Consider the following 22111-nt stretch of genomic DNA (forward strand, 5'->3'; position numbering starts at 1 on the left):
GAATGACTGAGTGACATATATTCAAAATGGTAACTGCCAAGACTTGCAGTTACATTCCATGTGATCACTGTTAATACTTGATATAGATGAGTGTATCTCTGATGATACAGTAGCAATTATGTTCTTGATATGAGCAATTTATGAAGCTGAAGAACACACACACAAAATAAATATTACAGGAGGTTATGTAAAATGTTCTTTCATATTTGGTTTGAAGTTGCAATACAATTTCCCTTTAGATGTTTGGACAAATAGGAATAAAAAAGCACTATGAGCCTAGCACAACCAGTCACTTAAATGAATGAACTATTATATGGAATATGTGTGTGCGAGTATCTGTGTGTTGGGGGGGGATGTCCAAAGGCAAACTTGATTAGTTAAGAGCCAGCTCCCCTGTCAAGCTGGACAAGGCATGTTGACTCACACTGTTCCTCACAACAGAGGATCAATATTTCTTCCATCTGTGTGACTTGTAAAAAGTAGCAAATGAAGCATGAGGGAACATTTTGTTTTTAAAAATAAATTCTCCAATATGCTACACAGAACAAGCATAGCAGGGACAAATGCCCACTCACTGACACACCTACTGTATAGTAGGTAAGTTATATTAGTGTTAGGTGCAATCCATAAAATAATGATATACCACAATCTATCACAGTTATAACTATTGTACCATCACCTTATTTAAAACTACTTTAGAATCAATGCGGAGGGCACATTAAACGGGCTGCTAGTAATGCTAACCCTTACTATAAAACCTTTTAAACATGTCAAACTTAGATATGCTTTATAAATGCAGTGTTAAACTATACTGCAGATGCAGACAGATAATAATAATTTGACATTTTACAAAAACATCAGAACGCATTTATTTTATCTCTCTGCCAATCAAATACTATCAGCCAGCCACAGCAAAGGAGAAGACTGGCGTAAGAAATTCTGGGTAATCCAGCCTCAATAGGTCACGTTACATGAGTATTTGACTTTTCTCGCGACATCTGTTTGAAATAAACGTGGACATGGTGCCTTTTAGTGTTCACATGTAAAGCCTCTCATTTCCCTTTGGAACGCCTACTTTTCCCCGAACGCTATGCAAATGAAGTGGGGGGGTTGGCAGATTTAAATTAGTCATGCTGACGGCCCACTTAACTTGTGCTGTTAACCGTGAAAGTCCCTAAAATACTGTTTATATGAGCAGAGAACAGTTTCACGTAAATGGATATTAAAGATCTGATTTGCTGATGGATAGTACCTGCTTTTTTAATACTTTGTTTTAGTGTTGTAGCCCACACTGCTTTTCACACATCATCTGTGTGTGTGGGGGTGGGGGGGGGGGGGGGTTGTAGCTTTATTAATAATAAACTGGGCCAAATCTGAGTGGTGGTTGAACAGGCGTTTGGCTATTGAAATGGAGGTGGCGGATACTACTGAAGCGTACTGAAGTGTACCACGAGCTTGTTCCCCAAATTATTACTACCTGCTGTATCCTGCACAATCTATGCCAGGACCATATGGAACTGTTCAGGCAAGAGGAGGAACAGCTACCTCAGCCACCAGCAAGAATTGTAAAACAGCAATATGAAGATGGTCCTGCTATTAGAGATGCACGGCTATCTTTATTTTTGTAACCCAGTGGTGTACTTTTATTTTGTATCACATTTTTATTTCATTAGCTTATTTTGTATCTCTCTATACCAAATATAGCATCCTCATTTGAGCTGTACTTGTATGACTGCTTCTGCTAAATAAAGAAATGGAATGTTGAGTACTGTTGATTCCCAAGACATAAGTCACGAAAATTCCACACCACATTTTATTTTGGGATTGGGTTAAACAATGTTCATGTTGTGCATTGTATCAACCTGCCTCATCAGGGACTTTTTCGACCTGAAAAAAGAAACAAGGACCAAGGGTCACAAATGGAGATTAGATAAAGGGGCATTCAGAACAGAAAATACCATTTGCACAGAGAATTGTGAGGGTCTGGAACCAACTCCCCAGTGATGTTGTTGAAGCTGACACCCTGGGATCCTTCAAGAAGCTGCTTGAATAGATTCTGAGATCAATAAGCTACTAACAACCAAACAAGCAAGATAGGCCGAATGGCCTCCTCTCGTTTGTAAACTTTCTTATGTTCTTAAGTTCTTATCATATCCTCCCATTATGGATATTAACACTCGAGTCTCTTCATCGCTCCAACGGACGTAAGTGGAGGATGGACACGGGTTTTGCTCAGACATAACTAGGAGAAATTGCATTGGTGTACAATTATACACATTTAAACATAGTGCTTAGTAGTACTTTACAATAAAATCGTTTTGACAAATGTTTGGAAAGCTATTTGCAAGTGTATAGTAGCTGTAACCACCTGAATTCACAAACCCACAATGTACTTTATCAAACATTTTTAGTAAAAGTTTTAAACAGAAATTTGGTAAATACAATCTGTATGATATTTTACAAACACATTTAGATCCATGTATGATTAACATTATGCAAAGTTCTAGGGAAGACGGAGAAAAAAGTGGGGTTATCTGCAACATCAATCTGATAAGGGAAATACTGCAAACAAAACATTAATTTCCCTGCTCCCATCTTTGGACCGTGGTAACTTACATATTCCCATGTGACTTTTATAGTGGCTTTAGGAAAGGACTTGAACAAGCTAATTAACATTTTCACAAGAAACTTGTGTTTACATGAATAAGTGGGCGTTGATTTCATGAGCATTTGCTGGAATCTCACAAGAAATTGAAACTTTCACGGTAAAATATATAATTGTTTTTAAGAAAAATGAGTTTGGGTATAAATATTTGGACTTATTTACATTATTTTAGATTCTTTATGAAAGAATGAAATGTTCAGAGAAATAGCAACAATATTCAATGCACACTGGAGTGTTCTTTCAAATGAAATAATAATGCATCAGGTCTTGAATTTCAGCGGGAATCGCTCCTACATATCTGCAACTTTTAATTTTAATACGTCGACAAAGCTACTGCATTTTTCACCCAATTTAGAATGCCTGAAACACTACAACAATCTATAAGGAAGTGGGTGTCAGTGATGAAAGCACTTTGAGCTGCATTCTGAGTAGTTCTGGTTCAAATAAATAAATAAATAAATAAATAAATAAATAAATAAAAGTAGTGCTGGAATTTTTAAGTGCCACGAGACTTTATTCTCTTGTACGTAATTCTCACTTATAACTTTAAAGTCTGCGTTAAAGCTCTTTTCAAAATGTCCGCTCTAGTGCACTGATAGTGTAAAAATCATTGCCCACATTGTCAAACAGGTAACACAGCAATAATGATCCATGATGTGGTACGGAACAGAAAAGCCAGAGTACTTGTTGTTATGTTTTGGTTTTTTTAAATCGCTCTTCCTGCAGTGATTAAGAGGACAGATCTCAAACCCCAGTGCACTAGAGCAGCCATTTTGAAAAGAGCTTTCAGACATACTTTAAAGTTGATGTTAACAATGAAAAGACAAATTACAGGTACGTTATTTAAACAGTTGTAGCAACACGTGGGGACACGTAACGCTATATTTTTCGGAACCCTGTTAGCCGCCATGATTGTTTTGATTTTAACCCAACTAGCCTCATTCTGGATTGGCTCATGAATATTCATGAGAAAAAATTAAGAGTGGCCTATGGGGGCTCCTATCTTTGTATCCTGTCTGTCAGTGTTGTTTACAAGTGACCTGGTAGCACGTATATGTGTCTAGAAACATATTTTTCTGATTGGCTGCCAATGACATCAGCTAGACCAAAGGTTCCCAACTCCGGCCCCAGAGGTCCGGTATCCCTCCTGGTTTTTGTTCCAACTGTACTCTAAATTACTTAATTGGACCAATTATGCTTCTAGTAAGTGCTTGGTAACCCCTGAGCTAGACTTTTGGAGTGAGTGGGTTTGAATTACAAAACATGAAGTCAATAATTACAGAGAAGAAGCACACATTTTCAACTATAGCAAAAGTATCTATTTATTCCTAACATAATAATAAAATACAAGCAAACAACCAAAATACCTTCAACAGAAGAAAAGGGTGACAAATACGAGGCAAGAAATTGATTTTTAAACCTTAATTAGCACTCTTTTTATTGCGTTGGGTCAACATTAAGGATTTTTTCAGTGACTACATTCGCACAGGATGGGTCCTTTTCATTTGCCACCTGTCAGCAATTTCATTGCATTTGCCACCTGTCAGCAATATAAGATTAACGGTAGTATAATGCAAAACAATTTGTTAAAATGTCTTACTATAGCGTGATGATATGAGATAATCCATCCTAATGTAAGACATTCCTTCAGAGAACTACCTCATTTAATATCATTAATATCAGGCATCTTCCCGCAATATTCAATTATTTTATAAATCACCTTCATTATAACACACATGATTCTTAATTTTCATGGTCAGGAGGTGGTATGGTATAATAATTTTAAAAAAAACGTGATAAATTGACTGGAATAATAACAGGATAATCCTACTAAACGCACACACAATCCTCAAAATAGCAGTCATATCTATGCACTATCGTGACATACATTTTTTTTCTCCACTGATAAGACTGAGAATTTTAAGTGGGGGGGGGGGGGGGGCATTTAACAGTGAAAACTTTTCATTCTCTACATCTATCACTGAAACCTAAAGGTGTAAACCATGCTAACATTATGACATGCATGCTGACATCAGCTGTAGAAATCAAACGTCAATAAAATGTTAAATGTGTAAAACATTTACAGTGTTTTTTATTCAATTGGTTATTGCCAATTGTTTCTGAAATGCAAGCGTCACAAATGTAAGACAAAAACTAGACAAGGCATTGTTATGGTACAGATTATGATAAGTACTTCAAATAAACCTCTAATTTAAAGAGGATCTGGTCCCAACTGGTTTGGATTACCAAGAGTCTACTTATTTTCAAATAAGTTTTCACTGCACAATATATATATATATACACACACACACACACACACACACACACACACACACACACACACACACACACACACACACACACACACACAGTGGTTGGCAGAAGTATTTACCCCCTACCAATAATGTCACATTTTGTTGAATTACAAATAATGTATGCACAGTTTTTCAAGCAAACTTTTTTTATTCAAAGCTGTAGTGGTTAAACTGAACAATGTTATATGAGGAGGTTACATGTCAGCAAAACTTGCAAAGAAAATGTACAAAATTAAATTTACTGGTTGCATAAGTATTCAGCCCCTTAAGTCAGTACTTGGTAGAAGCACCTTTTGCAGCAATTACTGCTATGAGTCTTTTTGGATAGGTCTCTACTAGCTTTGCACAGTAGGATGGTGAAATGTTTGCCCATTCTTCATGGGAAAATTGCTCCAGTTCTGATGAGTTTGCTGGGGATCATCGATGGACTGCAATCTTCAAGTCTCGCTATAAATTTTCGATTGGATTCAAGTCAGGACTTTGACTGGGCCACTCAAGAACATTAATTCTCTTCTTGTTCAACCACTCCAGTGTGGCTTTGGCTTTGTGCTTCGGTCATTGTCCTGCTGAAATATGAATTTCCTCCCCAGTTGCAGAGTCTTGGCTGACTCAAACCAGTTTTCCTCAAGGAGTCGCCTGTACTTTGCACCATCCATTCTCCCCTCTATCCTGACAAGCTTCCCAGTGCCTGCTGAAGAGAAGCATCCCCATAACATGATGCTGCCACCACTGTGCTTGACAGTAGGGATGGTGTTGACTGGGTGATGTGCAGTGTTGGGCTTGCGCCAGACGTAACGCTCAGAATTTAGACCGAAAAGTCTGCAGTATCATCCAAATGTCTGCAGTATCATCTACATGCTTTTTCACAAACTCCATACTTACTTTAAGATGAGGCTTTTTGAGTAATGGCTTCTTTCTTGCCACCCGTCCATACAGGCCAGCTTTGTGTAGGGACCGGCTTATTGTTAATGTGTGAACACTGACACCCGTCTCAGACACAGAACTTTGCAGATCTCTCAAGGTCATTGTTGGCTTCAGAGTGACATCCCAAACCAGTTTCCTGCTTGCCCGGCTCCTCAGTTTGGGAGGGCGACCTGATCTGGGTAGTGTCTGGGTGGTATGATGCATCTTCCACTTCTTAATGATGAACTTCACTGTGCTGAGAGGGATAATCAGCACCTTTGAAATTTTCTTGTACCCTTCTCCTGCTCTGTGCCTCTCTACCACTTTATCCCTGACTTGTTTCGAAAGCTCCTTGGTCTTCAAGGTTACTTTGTTGGATCACTATGTGAGTTGCAGCTTGAAAGTCTTTATATACCTGAGGGAAATTATCTACAAGTTAAACCACTTTAAGTACATACAGGCTGAAACCATTTCACAAATTCTGTGACCTTCCAAATAAATAATTTGCACCTGTGCTGATTTAGGGCTGCAGTAGCAAAGGGGTTGAATTATTATTATTATTATTATTATTATTATTATTATTATTATTATTATTATTATTATTATTATTTATTTCTTAACAGATGCCCTTATCCAGGGCGACTTACAATTGTTACAAGATATCACATTGTTTTTTCATACAATTATATTATTTTTACACATTATTTTTTACATACAATTACCCATTTATACAGTTGGGTTTTTACTGGAGCAATCTAGGTAATCTGGTCAAGAATCCAGAGACCTAACCACTACTCCACACTGCTGAGATTATTCTGTTTTTCTCTGTAAATCTTACTTATTTATATTCTATATGCATTTTTTAACTTTATCAGTGTGGAGTAGTTTATGTAGATTCTACATGTAAAATGTAATTTGAAAGCATCGTGGAGTACGCTCAGGTGCCAACAAAATGTGTAGGGGGGTGAATACTTCTGCAAACCACTGTATACATATATATACTGTATACATACATATACTGTACTTTGACTTCTGAAAAGCTCAGGAGAGTAAGTAAAAACAAGTAGCTTTCGAGTTAAGGGGAATTAAAGCAATGAATAGAGAACAATGGGTAATTTCCCGATTACTGTTCTGTATTCATTGCTTCCATTCCCCTTAACTCGAAAGCTACTTGTTTATATATATATATATATATATATATATATATATATATATATATATATATATATATATATATATATAATATGAATCAGTGCTTGGAAATACTGGCCTGTGATTGGTCAAAACCTCATCATAGTAACAAAAATAGATTGAATTATTGCCCTAACATCCTTATACCACCGGGCAATAGTCTCCCTCTGACATGTGATTGGTTCACATCACTGTCAGTTCTAACCCTTCTCAAAGGAACGTCCTTCTCCCCTGCACTCCTCGCAATAAGAGAAAATGGCTGAATGTGAAAAAACAGCTGAATAGCGATTCTGTGACTTAACAGAAAATGAATTACAAAACATACTACAAAAGAAAGATGCTCCAACACTAAAATGGTGATTAAACCGTCACTGTCACTGTGTTCTGACTTTCTGTCAAACAAATTCAACTCGACGACGTAAACAAATATGACGGTGGAGTCAGGAAGCCAGACGGAGAGCTGTACGCCAAAAAACTTTGATAACTAAGTGGTATGAACTTCAAAAACATGTTCTGTTATTTGTTTATGTTATGTATTTATTTACTTATGCTGTATCAGCTATATTTAAACAAAATATATAAAGTAATATTTACTATTCAACCATGCCTCACTTATTTTCTTGACTGATTAATATATTAAATATGTACTGCAGACACAGCTCATAGTGGCAAATGAAATGCCCCTGGGGAAGACTATTATAACCTCCAGGGTGCAATGCCTGTCAGTAACAATAGCAATAATCAGGGCAATAATTTTCCACTATAGACCTCCTTTCCAGTCCATATTTACTATATATGTGTATATATATATATATATATATATATATATATATATATATATATATATATATATATATATATATATATATATCCATCCCCCAAACAAACTTTATTCACAGTACAAAAATAGTAATTAAAAAGGTTACACATGAGGGATCCACCATGAACATGTATTTTTATTTAAAAAATAATAATTTACAGTATAAGGGGGTTAACTTGAGCTGGGTTCCGATTGCCACAGTTAACGTACCATTTAGTGGTTTCACAGAGCTTTATAGTCTATCCACCACAAACATTCAGAAGTAGCAGTCTGACACAGCTTTGTTTTTACTAAAGCAACCTGTAATGAAACCTACTACGACTGAAAACAACAATTACTTTAGTCCTGCATAAGTCATCCAACACTCCCTACTAGTTACACGTTCTTGCAAACAACTCTATTTATTTAAATTGAAGCTATACCTTGGCTATTACCTACCTTTTTGGAAATGGGGACTGGGACAACACTAAAACATTCAACGAGTACAGTGGTTATTTCACGAACGAGGATCACTGAATAAACACCAAGGCTTTTAGCTTTGATTATATTGAACATTGTCAGAAGAAATGAATACTGCACTGGGTTACATCTTTCTGTAATTCCGGCTTCTTGGATAACAATGCAGCCTGTAATGAATGAAGGCTGAGATGTGTTACAGAAACTACAAATGGAATAATGTGCATTTTGATATACATGTGTTTGCGTAATATTATAATACTGTTTAGGGTTGTGTAAGACAATACTTCACCAGTCTGGGTTATGTAGGTCAAACATCACATTTGATGTACTCTGCAATCAATAAAGATGCAGGTGCACTGTTCATTTGGCCATTATTAATATGGAGCTAGGTCAACGTTTTTTGTGCTCAACCACCAAAGGAATAACATGCAGCTACCTTTACTGTTTCTATACTTGAAGTGCCAATAAAGTATATCTGTGTTGGTATAAAAATCAACATTCCTTCATATTACTCCTATTTCAAATATCTATATGAAAGTTCTAAAGGCATAAGACAATGTACTGTAACACGTTAAAATAAAACCAAAGGAAACTCATGTTAAACAATTTACAAAAATTACCAAACAAATATTTCTTAGCAAATCTAAACACTGTTGCCATTCAGCAGAAACTGACATTACCAACCCGTTCCCTTTCCTACTGTAAACTGTACAATAGTTTTTCTGGGAAGTAATTGATTAGCTTATACATCATTAAGAATGGACAGATGTGTCTGGTACAGGCAGTTTCTATTGACTTTCTTTCTAGTTAGCTCATCATGAGGAAATGTTGAAGGATAAAAAAAAAACTCTAAACCGCCTTTGATGAGCTGAATCTATCTTTAGTCTAACCATGGCACGGTATGTACTCTAATAATGATTTGGCAATATCCAAAAGCAGGTAATCTGTTAGTTAGTTATTTAGTTTATGGTGAGGGTCACTGGTATTATAAACTGAAGAAACAATGTTGCTAAACAGCAGAGGCATATTTCTACAGGACAGAGTAAATCTAACTTCTTGTTACAGCTGAAGAACAATGCACCCTATTTTCTACTTAGACAAGACTTATTTTGTATGATAAAAAAACTGATTCTGTAATGCCAATTTCTGTAGTTACACCAGTTTTATATTTTCCATTTACTCCTGAATGACATTAACTTAATTTCAATGTCCCTAACTGTTTTTTTTTTTGGTTGTTTTTTTTACCTCTGAATAGTGTAAAACAGCAACAAAGATCCTACTCCCAACACCAGAAACTAGCAGTTGTTAAAATTGTATGGTACTGTAGGTAGAGAATTTCACCAAGTTCAACATTTTAGAGTGTTTTTTTTAATTTTAGGAACTGTTATGTCTCTGTACAAATGACACTTGTATGCTTCTGTAGCTCTTCTGAAAAGACCAGCCATTTTGAGGTTATCACTACAGAGCAACAACATACTATCCAGTCAGGGACACTGGAGCCCACCCCCACCTTATATCACTTATAAAATAGCTAGCCTTTAGGTAGGCTACAAAACTAAACAAATACTTTGTAGACAGCTGTTTAATATTCTTAATATATTCTTTATCAATGTAAATGCTGTACATGGTTATTTTCTTTTTTGTGTTTTACAAAACAAACATTTAATTTGTTTTGAAGTAAATTAAACAATGTTTGTGGGATACAACTCTCTACCCAACATTCAGATAACAAGCTCATTATTATTATTATTAGTCATAGTCATCGTAGTAGTAGTATTGTTGTTGTTGTTGTTGCAAACTTTAAATATATAAGCTTCTTCAATATTGGACATAGTTGCTATATTGCATTAATTTATCTGTAGGAAATACTGCATTAAAATAACTCACTTTTAGAAAGGGTCCGGTGCCATTGTATCCTGTAAATGCAGGTTCATATTCTTTCAATGAATCTTACTTACTTTGTGTGCCACAAACAGGCATCTTATTTCAATCAACACAAAACTTAGCAGTTTGTATACTTAAAAATGCTTAAACACTACAGAATACAAACCAAGTTGCAGATGTATTTTTCTGTTATAGTTTAAAAAATATCATATGTGCAGGTTTGTATTGTGTTCTAATATAAATTGACATTCTAAATTAAGAAATGGTACACGTCTGTTGTGTGTATAAACCTGCAAACTGAATTATGTATGTTTCTTGTTGTGTTTTATAAAAAAAAAAAACAATAGCTTGTACAGCCAGAGGCTCACCAAGCTAAAGTACTGCACTGGACTCCTACAGGGTTAGGGAATCATATTGTCTGGGGATAAGTCTCTTTATTGTGCTTAGTGACCCCTACTGGTCAGGTCCGGTGTCAAGGCGGAAACTTCGCAGGCTGGACACTTGACTCCAGGCTTCAGTAGCTTTGGTAAAATCCATTGCTTAGGTTCAACATGGGAAAAGAAGCACTTGGCTTGACAGAGGTCACCAGTTGTTCAGTGTTCATGATCAATAAGTGGGTTGCTGTTTATGCAACTTTAAAATGGGGAATTTAGAACTGAGCTGAAAAATTGGTGTTGTAACTGATTTAAAAAGCAGAATATTTTTTAAATACTTTTGTCACATGACAATGACTCCATCACACATAACTTGATCTGAAGTATTTAAAATCTTTAGCCAGATACTCTCTCACTGAAACCAGGACCAGAAGACACAGTTGGAAACTCTAAGTGAAGAATTAGAACAGAGGGTAGGGGACTCTTCTTTACACAGAGAGTGGTGAAGGTATGGAATGGGTTACCTAACCACGTTGTTGATGCTGAGTAATGGAGATCCTTTAAGATTGGACAACATTTTGAGATCAATCAGCTACAAGGAACCGGAAGAGCATTAGGCCTCCTGGTTTGTAAATTCACTACTGTATATTCTTACAATAAAAAGAAAACCATTATAATAATATTGAAAACAGTGGAATAGCCTAGACTTGATTATATGTTACGGCCAACTTATCTATATCACATTTATTATGAGCATTATGGCAAAAGTAACCATGTTATTAAAAAATAATATGCAGTAATTCATTTCTTTTCTACCACTTCTGTCCAATTACCATAAATAAAACCTCATTATTTTACTTCTGGGTAACTTCAGGCTCACAGGTCACCTCTAGAAACATGCACTGTATATTCAGTTAGTTAAACTACTCAGCACTTTTCCTTTCAAAATCGTTATTAACCTCAGTAGGGGTCGAGAAGCAAGCCCAGCTTGGGCTTTGATATTTTTTACAATAGCTTACTAATCAAAGGCTACATGAGAACAAAGAGAAGCAATAAACATTGTGAACAATTAAATTACAGAACATTATAAAATATTTTATTCTGCGTTTATTTTTTTTCCACTGCAATGGGGGAAACATTTTATAGCACACATTTCAGATCCCCTGTTAAGCCATTTTACATTAAATGTATAATAACCAGAATCCGCCGGGATAGTGAATCCGAGAGAAAACACAACCCACCACTGCTTTAGCTTCAGATCATCAGTGCGCTGTGCTATTAACATAGCAATGATGTCCAACAAAACATTGAGGTAACCTTCTGAAGTATTTGGAACGCTAAAAATGGCACATTTTTAAGCAGTGTATTTTTAAATATACAATGCAAAACTGCATTAAACCTAAGCACCACAACTCAAATTGGTAAGGTACTCTTAATAAACTAAAACAGCGATATCAAATTAATTGACCTATTAGGATTTTCATTTACAACTGATTCTTACTCCATTAAAACGTCTATACTTATAATTAAAATCCCTTAATATGTAAATGCATTTATGAAACTTAAGAGATTTAATTTATCAGTATGTAATAGTCCACTTCACATATGCAAATTGCAACTCAAGGGATTTTTAGTTCTTTGAAATCCCTAACAGCATCTTAAATATTAAAACAGCCCGGCTATCAAACTCTCTGTCGTATGTCTTGAAAAAAATAAAAAAGAAAGAAGTGACAACCTAGTACAAGTGGTACTGAACTCTGGCCCTCGAGATCCAATCCAGTCCAGGTTTTTACTCCAAGCAGGTTCTAATGTAGTTCATTGAAGCTGCTAAGAGGCAATTAACTAATTTAGGACCTGGTTGGAATAAAGACCAAGACTGGAATCGATCTTGAGGGCCAGAGTGGAGTACCACTGCACCTAGTATAAGCTATTCATCCCTGGTCTGAGGTACTACTTTAATGTCATCACTGCAGCTCAAACAATGATTCCTGCAGTCTTTAAAAAACCCAAGAAATACCAGACCCCATGTGAGGGCTGACAGTTCCAGGGTTCAAAGACAGACATGTTAAAATGAAATGCTGTCACTGTTTAGTGTTTTGTGTTTTGTGTGCCTGTAGTCTTTGCAAATGAGGTTTCAGTAGGTCTATCAACCCACCATTCATCCCATTGTATATACTCCTGTGATGAGGTGACATTTCATCTGGGGCTTGCCTTCGCTGCATCCCTTCCCTACTGGTACTTCCACCTGGGTACTTTAGGTGCTCCGGGCTCCCACTGTATGGGTGTCTGAGCTGCTCCGGGCTTCCTCCCCTGGCTTTCTGGTGTTCTGGAGTACCAGTCAGTGCTTGTTTCTGCAGATGTTCGGGGCTAACACTGCTGTACTTTTGATGTTCGGGGCTGCCACCTCCTCTGTGCTTTTGGAAGTGCTCCGGGCTACTGGTACTGCTCATAAGGTGTTTCTGCAGATTTTCAGGGCTGGCACCAGTAAGCTTTTGATGCTCAGGACTCCCTCTGCCCAGGCCCTTATGCTGTTCTGGGCTTGCCCCTCTCAGATGTTTTTGATCAGGGCTACTGCTACATTTATTTTGTTGCTGGTGCTCTGGGCTTCCCTCGCTTCGTGGTTTCTGGAGGCGTTCTGGACTACTAGTTGCCAGATGTTTGTGATGGAGGTTGTCTGGACTGTCTGTGCTTCCTGTGCTGGAAGTACTGCTCCCATCTCCCACGTCCCTCAGTAGGCCACTGCCTGTTGCTGATATCTGGCACAGGCTATTCTGGCTGTCTATTGAATTGCGGCTACCCGCACCACCACTCTTTTCCTCATCCAGCATCAAGCAAAGTTCTTTCAGTTCCAGGTTTTCCTTTATCACCTCCTCTTGCTTCACCTCAAGCTCCTTCAGTTTTTGCAAATACAAGGTCACTTCTTTTCGCATCACCCCAGTACTGTACCTCCCCAGTCTCTGCCACTCCCTTGACACTTTTTTCCCCTTTTGTCTGTCATCATCCAAGAAGCAGCAGAGGTCCCTCAGCTCATGGTTGTCCTCCTGCAGCTTCTGGTTTATGTCCTTCAGATCCAGAAAGAAAAGAAAAAAGGATTCATATGATAAACCCTTTGTATCACAGTATCAATAATGGGTTAATAAAAAAAGGAATATTCATATTTTCATCTTTCGGAATATTACAGTATCAAGTATTACAGTATTGCATATAGCACCTAACATTTTCTGAAACTTTCCATTTTACCCACAACATTCTACAGCAAGAAATAAACCACAATAATAAAAATGAGCACACTGATAAATTTGGCCTGATTTGCATACTTAGTATTTCTTTTGTGAATTCCTTGAATATCAACAAAAGAAAAGAAAGTCAGATTTAAAAGATTAGTTCAATAATGTTACCACAAGTCACAATGTCTGGTATATGGTTTATCCTGGAAAACACTACAGTACCAAGACGCACAATCTCATTGACAGTAATGCCCTGGAGACAACAAGCAGCCAGTGGTGTCAACAGTATCAATATGCCTAGCCTTTTGACATGACTATATTATCACTTACAAACCCAATTCACTTCATATTTAAACTACTATATGGACTAAAAGAAACACATGAAGTCGTAACATTGCGATATTCATGTTTTTTTTTTTTTTTAACAACATTTTATGATGTAACTTTTTACAGTAATATGCTGGGTTGAGGGTCATATAAATTCAAGGGGAAAAAGAAAATATGTGAAAACAGTAAAATTGTCCATTATATCAACCAATACTGACCAGTACATTTATGTACATGTTTATTGTGTTGGTTAAATTTGACATACAGATTCAGTCTTATAATGAGCCACTGTTTAAAGACTGTGTGTTCTTTTATATTGTTATGATCACTTACTCCAATTGTGTTAACTTCAAAAGTTAAGTCTAAATGTAATGTATCAAATTACATAAATACGGCTTGTGTTCTGAATCTTTCAAAAGAAAATGTTATTTGGTATTTAATGGGTTACATTTTCTTTCATGTGCTCTCAGCTTTATTCACACTCAAACGCTGGTCAAGCTGACTAATTAGCTTAGCAGCCTTCTGGGGCCTGAGAAACTTTCCAGAGTGCTTTTATCTTGTATAACCAGGAAGGAAAAACAACACCTTTACAATCACCCAGATTCCATTGGAAAGGTTCCATTTGCCCACACTGACCATACCGTTCCTGCCCTCCCTTCTCTAGCAAGTGTGAATAATGTATTTCCATTAATTTGTTTTATTTATGTATTTTATGTTCTTGAATATTTATAAGGTAATTGCACACTTAATTTTATTTTCACTATTTCAAATGAGTATTTTTTGTGTTGCACTGTCACTTTTAAAAATTACACTTTGAGGCCCCCACTCAGTAAAATTACCTACAGGGTAGTTCTGCTAATGGGTTTCTAATATTGTCCTTAGGAACATGAAGCGAGGGATATTTAAACCTGCTTGTGAAAGCTAAGAGGGGTGTGATTCTGCTGTAATTTGCTGGGGGTGGGATGGGGAAAAAGAAACAAAATCAAATGCAGAATTGCTTTTATGACTGGTTACGTGACTATAATATGACTGCATTGTCTGGGAAACCAAAGTTACTTTAAAAGAGTCTGAGAGAAATGTCAACTGACCAAGGCACTGATATTTTAATTGTATACAGGGAGTGTTGTCCAATGCAGGTGTGTGCTTTGTTTATTTTAAACTGTGATTTTCTATGCATCACATTCCTAGCAGAGTTGTGGCTAAAGGTTTATTTTTATTTTTTAGGAAATTGATTTGCACTTATATTAAGTTGTTTTGTACTATATTAAACTTTTAGCCATTGCTCTGTTTACATATATCGAATTGTATTTCAGTTACACAACTATATACAGTAACACTATAATTTGTGAAGGAATATTTGACTAGAACTATGTAACGCTGTATAGCTGTGAAAGAATATTTGGCAAGTACTATATAGCATAGCTTGTGAAGCAATGCCTTACAAGTACTATGGAATGTTGTGCCACTAAAGGTTTTTAACATGTGTTACTTGTTGGCTAAATAAATTGCTGAATTTGTCCAGGCACTATTTTTTGCATCTTTGAATTACCAGACCTGGTCTACCCTATTTTTAAAAAAAAAAAAACAGTGCTGCTGTGGAAAGACAATCATTTTTGGAAGCAATTTACAATTGCGTACTCAGACTACAAAATAAATACATTTTGGAGTACAAACCCTGTTTTCTACCATGTTATTGCAGGCCCCTGTACCTAGGAGGTGCTACACTTCTATAACTATACTTTGCTATAACTATAGTAGTTCTACACACTGTAATATTTTTATTTCTTATGCATATGAACTTGATTTTTTAATACAACTTATGCAAACTGTCACAGAAGATGGATCACTAGCCTGTCACCCTAGAAACAGTAGCTCCAAATGCATATTTTCACAAAAGTGCCAAAAGGTGCTTCTACCGTCACATCACATGGAAAGAATAAAGAATATGCAACTAACTGTGATCTCAGTCACCTTGTAACCTTTTTGCCTGATAAAATAAGAATAGTTTAGTTTTATATTCCAATATGTCATTCCATTAACTTAAAAATATTATTATTGTATTACATTAAATTTAATATAATATAATATTAAATATAATATTAAATAACAGCGTATTTTAAATTATAATAACACCAAATTATTCAATTTAAGGTGCTGCCACAGTCTCTCCCTTCTCCCCCAATCGCAGTGCTCTCTAACCACCGCCTATTTCATTTGTTGCAGGCAACCATTCTGTTTTTTTTTAAAGCTGTTTTCACAATCCTAAAGTGTTTTTTATTAACTGTTAGAAGTGATTATACTTAGCCTCCTATTCGTTTTAATTGTGGCGTTCAGGTTTAATGAACAGTTACGATGTCAAAATAATAAGTAGTCATATAGTCCATGCCGTACCTTGAGTCCCCGAATCTCGTTCAGATGAAGCTGCAGCCTCCGGTTGACTTCCCTGATCAAGTTGCCGTGATCCAACATAATCCCCATTTTCTCGGCTTCTGAGCGTCGGAGCCTGCGTATCAACTCTTCCTTACCCCACTTCATCATTTCCTCGTCCGACACCTTGGAGAGGTCTTCTGTTGGACCTTCTGTGCTCTTGGACATTGTTACTTATGCTGTTGAAAAAAATTAATAATACTTTCCATGAAAATATAAAGCGAACTACAGCAACAGCTTTCACAAATCCTCTTCTTAAGAGTTATAATTCTCATGCGTTTCGCTGGAGTCCACCGTGCCCAGTCATAAAATAGTATCCAAACTACCTGCTGCAGCACATGTAAAAAAATAAACTCCAAACCCCTCAAAAAACATGTTTAATTCACGTGGCTAATTCCATTGTTTTGGAAGCAGGGTTTTTAGTAAGTCAAATATGATTACTGAGAAGGTGAAAGCTATTCCAGCTGGCGAGCTCACCATGCCTTCTTTCCTACTATGTGCTGACAGAGTGCTCTGCAAATGCTTTGGAAGTGGAGATTAGTCGATTGGCCGCAACAACACGAGACAGCGTGACTGCAGTGAAAGAGACACACCAGACTGGCACACAATCGGGAGGCGCTGCTCTCTTTTTTTTTTTTCAAAGAGAATACATTCCATGTGTTCTCATGAAAGTTTTATGGCTATCAAGCACCACCTGGTGAATTCATGCAGGACACATTCTGCATTCATGTTTTTTTGTTAAGCAGTGCCATTGGTATAATAATTCAGTATACTAATGCTAACACACTTCATTGGAATTGGTATACTGTACTGAGTCATTGTAGCGTGACTGGACTGTATTCACAAAGTATGTTTTTATTAATACATTATATTGAATGGTCTTGGACTGCTGAAGAAGCAAACAACAGGCTGGAAGTTTCATGAACATTAAGCAGTATTTATTTATTTGTATTTTTTTTATTTTTTTTAATCGTTTTTTGTTAATGCTTTGTGCATAGGGCCCATCCTGTGCATTCTACTTGATCAGGTAGCAGATAGTTTGTTTTCGATTGTGAGACACAAATTACAGTATTCATAATATTTATGTATAGGTAAATCTATCCTGACACATCATGTTGTGAGCCAAGAACACCCACACGTATGTTTACATCAAGTTATAAGACTGTAAAGCAGCTTCAGTGTTACTGACATTGAGGTCTCATTCAGTGATGATTGAATTTGACCCCAATTCAGCACCCCCTTGTAAATGAGACATCGGTCTCAATGGGTATAGCTCCCTGTTAAGAAATAAAAATAAATGAAAATAAAACCATTTGTGTACAAATCAGTATCTACAACAGTGAATTTAAACTTGATTGTATTTTTGTTGTCTAGGAAACCAGAGCAGGCCTTTTTAAAAATATATCTTTAAATGGTGGTACTTGTACAGTACTTGTCTAACCTCCACTAAGGCTTTTAAGGATCTGGTTCAGTCGAACACAATATACATTCTCAGAAGCTGCGCTTTGGTTGCTATTCATCTAATCACTGGGTTGTTCTCTTTTAATCAATCAATATCAATCTATCTTTATTTTATATAGCACCTTTCATAGTGGACCACCATCACAAAGCACTTTACAAGATGCAGTAACAACAAGAAAATCCATAATACTTTAAATACAGAGAAATGATAATACATGCTATACAGTAAAAAATTTTAAAAAGCATAATACATTAAATACAGTGGAAAGTGCATAATACATGAAATAGTAGCAGCAACCCAGCTGCTTTGCAGGCTAATAGCAGATATCAGGCTTAAAGAACATGGAAAGCAAGAGAGAACAGGTGGGTCTTGAGAGTTTTTTTAAAGCGAGCGGCTGTGGGAGCATCACGCACCAAAGCTGGGAGAGAGTTCCAAAGAGTCGGAGCCATGAAGCTAAACGAGCGTTCTCCAAGTGTGGTGCACTTTTGCTTGGGGATAACAAGCAGGCCAGAATCGGAGGACCTCAGCTTGCGGGCAGGGACATAGCAGGTAAGCAGGTTGAGGAGGTACTCAGAACCTGTGTGATGAAGGGATTGTAGGTGAGCAGGAGTTTTGAAAATAATCCTGAACTTTACAGGTAGCCAGTGCAGCTGGGCAAGACGGGGGGTGATGTGTTCACGTTTTTGACATCTGGTAAGAATCCTGGCAGCGACATACTGAACTAGCTGCAGTCAGTTTATGGTGCGTGCCGGGAGACCACCATATAGAGAGTTGCAGTAGTCGAGTCGAGAGGAGACAAATGCATGATAAAGTATCTCCGCATCTGGGAGGGAAAGGTAGGGACGGACTTTGGAGACATTTTGAAGATGGTAGAAGGAAGATTTGACCATAGAGGAGATGTGGGCATCAAAGGAGAGGTTGCTGTCAAGAAGTACACCAAGGCTTCGTACTGTGGGGGAAGTCAGCCACAGACAGTTTCCGAGGTTCAGGGCAGCTATATTTAAATTCTTAAGTTGAGTTTTAGATCCTACTAGAAGGAATTCAGATTTGCTAGTGTTCAGCTGAAGAAAATTGGCAGACATCCAGGACTCAACAAAATCAAGGGTTCTGAAAATCTTTTTAGTTTCAAACATAAGCATAAAACATTACAACAAAGCATTTCATCCGCTGTTGTAATCCTGGGTGATTTTACTGTTTTATGAATCTCAGACTAATCTGCTGCTGCATAGGAGGTAAAACAGGTATCCACAGAATGCTTGGATAATCCTCTCAGTGGATAGTATCTGGGACGGAGAACAATTGTTGCAGCAGTGCAACATCGCTACAGCCAAGCACAGAATGTTGTGAAGTAAGGACGTTTTGATGTTAGTATTTTGGCATCTCTACTATGGACATAATAACATTAAGTGCAACAAAAATGTGATGAAACATTTCCGTTTTCTTGTAAACTGCATATTTCATATATATTTCACTTTGCGCAAGAATAGAAATAAAACCCTACCATTTAAAAAATAATAATAATAGCTTGATTTTATTGAGGATCCGTGTTTTTTAAACATGCATTTTACTGCAAGCTCTAGGCTTTGTTTTGGTCCTAAGTGCCATCTAGTGGTGGTATTTCCTAGCATTGGTAATTGAAAAGTATTTGTTTTTTCATTCAAGTGTTTCAATTGTATTTGTATTAAAAAAAAGACTATCAGAATGTAAACTAGATTTTCCAAAAGCACGGTATAGTTACCAAAGCATTTTAGCACCGAACAAATCGACCGACTGCGACTATTTACGCCCCATGGATTAAAAAAACAAAAATATAAAAAATGTAATATCATACATAAAACATGAAAGTATAGCTTTGTTTATTTCGATTTCAGTCAGGCCACTCTTGCTTTAAATAACCAACTTTATTATAATACAAAATCTTATCGAGTTCCAAAAACATTGAACCCAAACAATGGTTGAAGAAAAAGAAAAAGTAGGAAAAAAAATAGTCGGAGTACAGCCTCATCGTTTTGAGCATTACGGTGCAGCCTGCCAAAAAACAAAGAATACAATAATAAATCAATGTGACATGTTCAACACGGAGGACAACCAATATTACACAGAGGAGCATCATATACTGCCCCCTGATGAACAAGGCTGTGAGTGAGGTGGTGGTGGTGGTGGTGTTTGGGGAGGAGATGGTCATTCGAAGCACGTCAGGACGGTGTTTAAGAAGTAGGTTTATACCCAATCGGTTGATTGGAACTTGCCGATAATTGGCTTTTAGTTTGACCAATGAATAAATGTGATGTACTAGGAACTGTATTAATGATACTAAAGATTTCCTGCATGAAAACCTTGCAAGTTTTATATTTATCAGGAGAAAAAGTAGATTTTACCACTGTCTGCATATTTTCCAAAAATAGTTTACTTACAGTTATTAAATGCATTAGTGATAGGGGAGCTACTTAATTTACATTGATTGTCTTTTATCATGACATTAGCACTGTTCGCTTTATAGCAGCATTCAATAAATACAATAGATTAAAAGTTGGATTTCTCCATATGAATTGCTTTGTGTTCTTCACAAGAAGAATTTTCTATGATAGTCTTGCATAATTTACACACAATTCCAACTCACTCGTCCACATGTAAGCTTTAGTAAACTGGAAATGAAATAACAAATACATTTTTTGGTGGGATTTTTTATTGAATAGTGATTTACAAATGGTCCACTAGATGGAGCAGTTAAAAAAAAAAAAAAAGCTTCTTGTGGCTGTTTTCAATATGCATTCAATTAACTTGTAAGGATTAACATCTTACACATGTAAAAAAAATTAAAGAAATAGAGTAAATGAACAGTAAACAATAAAAAGAGCATCCTGACATGTCATCTTTAGCCTTCCGCTTAAATTGCAAGGTATAACTGCAAGGCTCATGGACAGGTCTTCTAGAACACAGGTAAGGTCAGGAACACAGAGAAGGTTTGGAGTCAATAACTAAAAATTAAAATGTAAAATTAAAATGTAACATTGACAGAGATAGAGTTGAGCAGTAGAACGAGAGATAGCATTAGATTATGGAAAGGATAAAGAAAATATACTTTTTATAATAATACATTAAAGGGTTTGCATAGGTCTGCCTCACTAGAAGGTACAAGAGGGCAAGATTTATAGTTTATGTTAGGGGGTTGGCCAGGGTTACAGTTAGCAGGGGCATATCATTGATATGGTCAGACATTTAAACAGTGTGGCAGTGAAGAGGCTTTTTTTTACTGGACAAGCAATGGAAAATAATTGAGACAATCATACAATTCAGCTTTATACCAATTATTTAAGATAATTAGTGTTCTGTCCCCCCAGAAACTTAAAAGTGCTTTTGCAGCTTTTCAAAATTACTGCCACAAAACAGTTCATTTTTCTTGTGTGATAACCATCATCAAAGCTGACCTAGAGAATAACAGTTGAAGTCAATACCTCAAAGAGTTAGGTCTTAAAGCAACATCACAAAACATAACATGTCATCCATCTCAGGTCACAGGTCAAAGTGAACAGTGCCATTACATTTTTCCAAAGGAGCTTCCATAACACTGAAAGTGCGAATTGGCATCGCAAATGGTTAATGAGATATTAGCTGTTGAAGTAGAAGCAGAATGACATGTACGTATAAGCAGGAATGAAACTAAAACTAGCCAGATTCTTTTCAATTTTATGGAAAACAAATCATTTGTAACACCACTCTTCATTTTTAGACACGTCTAAAAATAAAACCAACATTTGTTGAATTTCAAGCTGTCAGTGTATAAACAATTAACTGCAGATGTTGAGAAAAGGACTGCCAGCAACCAGACATAAAATTAGCTTAATCCACTGTGAGCTTTGACTACAGCTAAGGCCAAAAGTTTTGCATCATTCTCTGGTCACGGAGCACTTGCGGTCCATGAGTAAACTCCAGGTGGTCTGCAAACAACTCTTGCAGTTCTTGCAAAAAACAATTTCTACACAATCACACACTATTACTAAGTATTACTACTATTACTAAGTAACACAAACAGCTTTAACCACGTGATATATAATTA

General features: G+C 36.6%; 1 protein-coding gene across 2 annotated transcripts in view; it reads right to left on the reverse strand.

Moving 5' to 3' along the window:
• The window catches only part of LOC117410666 (coiled-coil domain-containing protein 85A-like), a 53294-nt gene extending 36075 nt beyond the window's left edge, over nucleotides 1–17219 (reverse strand). The window contains exons 1-3 of one of the 2 annotated variants that reach the window (XM_059025488.1): nucleotides 17070–17219; nucleotides 16557–16771; nucleotides 11696–13673 (exon numbers count right to left, since the gene is read on the reverse strand). In XM_059025488.1, coding sequence (XP_058881471.1) covers nucleotides 12693–13673; nucleotides 16557–16760 — 1185 coding nt within the window. In that variant the 5' untranslated portion in view covers nucleotides 16761–16771; nucleotides 17070–17219 and the 3' untranslated portion in view covers nucleotides 11696–12692. Of the gene's footprint in view, nucleotides 1–11695; nucleotides 13674–16556 lie in introns of those variants that run through there. The other variant, XM_059025487.1, reaches the window with a different exon arrangement.
• Nucleotides 17220–22111: the final 4892 nt, after the last annotated feature.

Source organism: Acipenser ruthenus, chromosome 6, assembly GCF_902713425.1.
Source record: "Acipenser ruthenus chromosome 6, fAciRut3.2 maternal haplotype, whole genome shotgun sequence".
NCBI classification, from domain to species: domain Eukaryota; kingdom Metazoa; phylum Chordata; class Actinopteri; order Acipenseriformes; family Acipenseridae; genus Acipenser; species Acipenser ruthenus.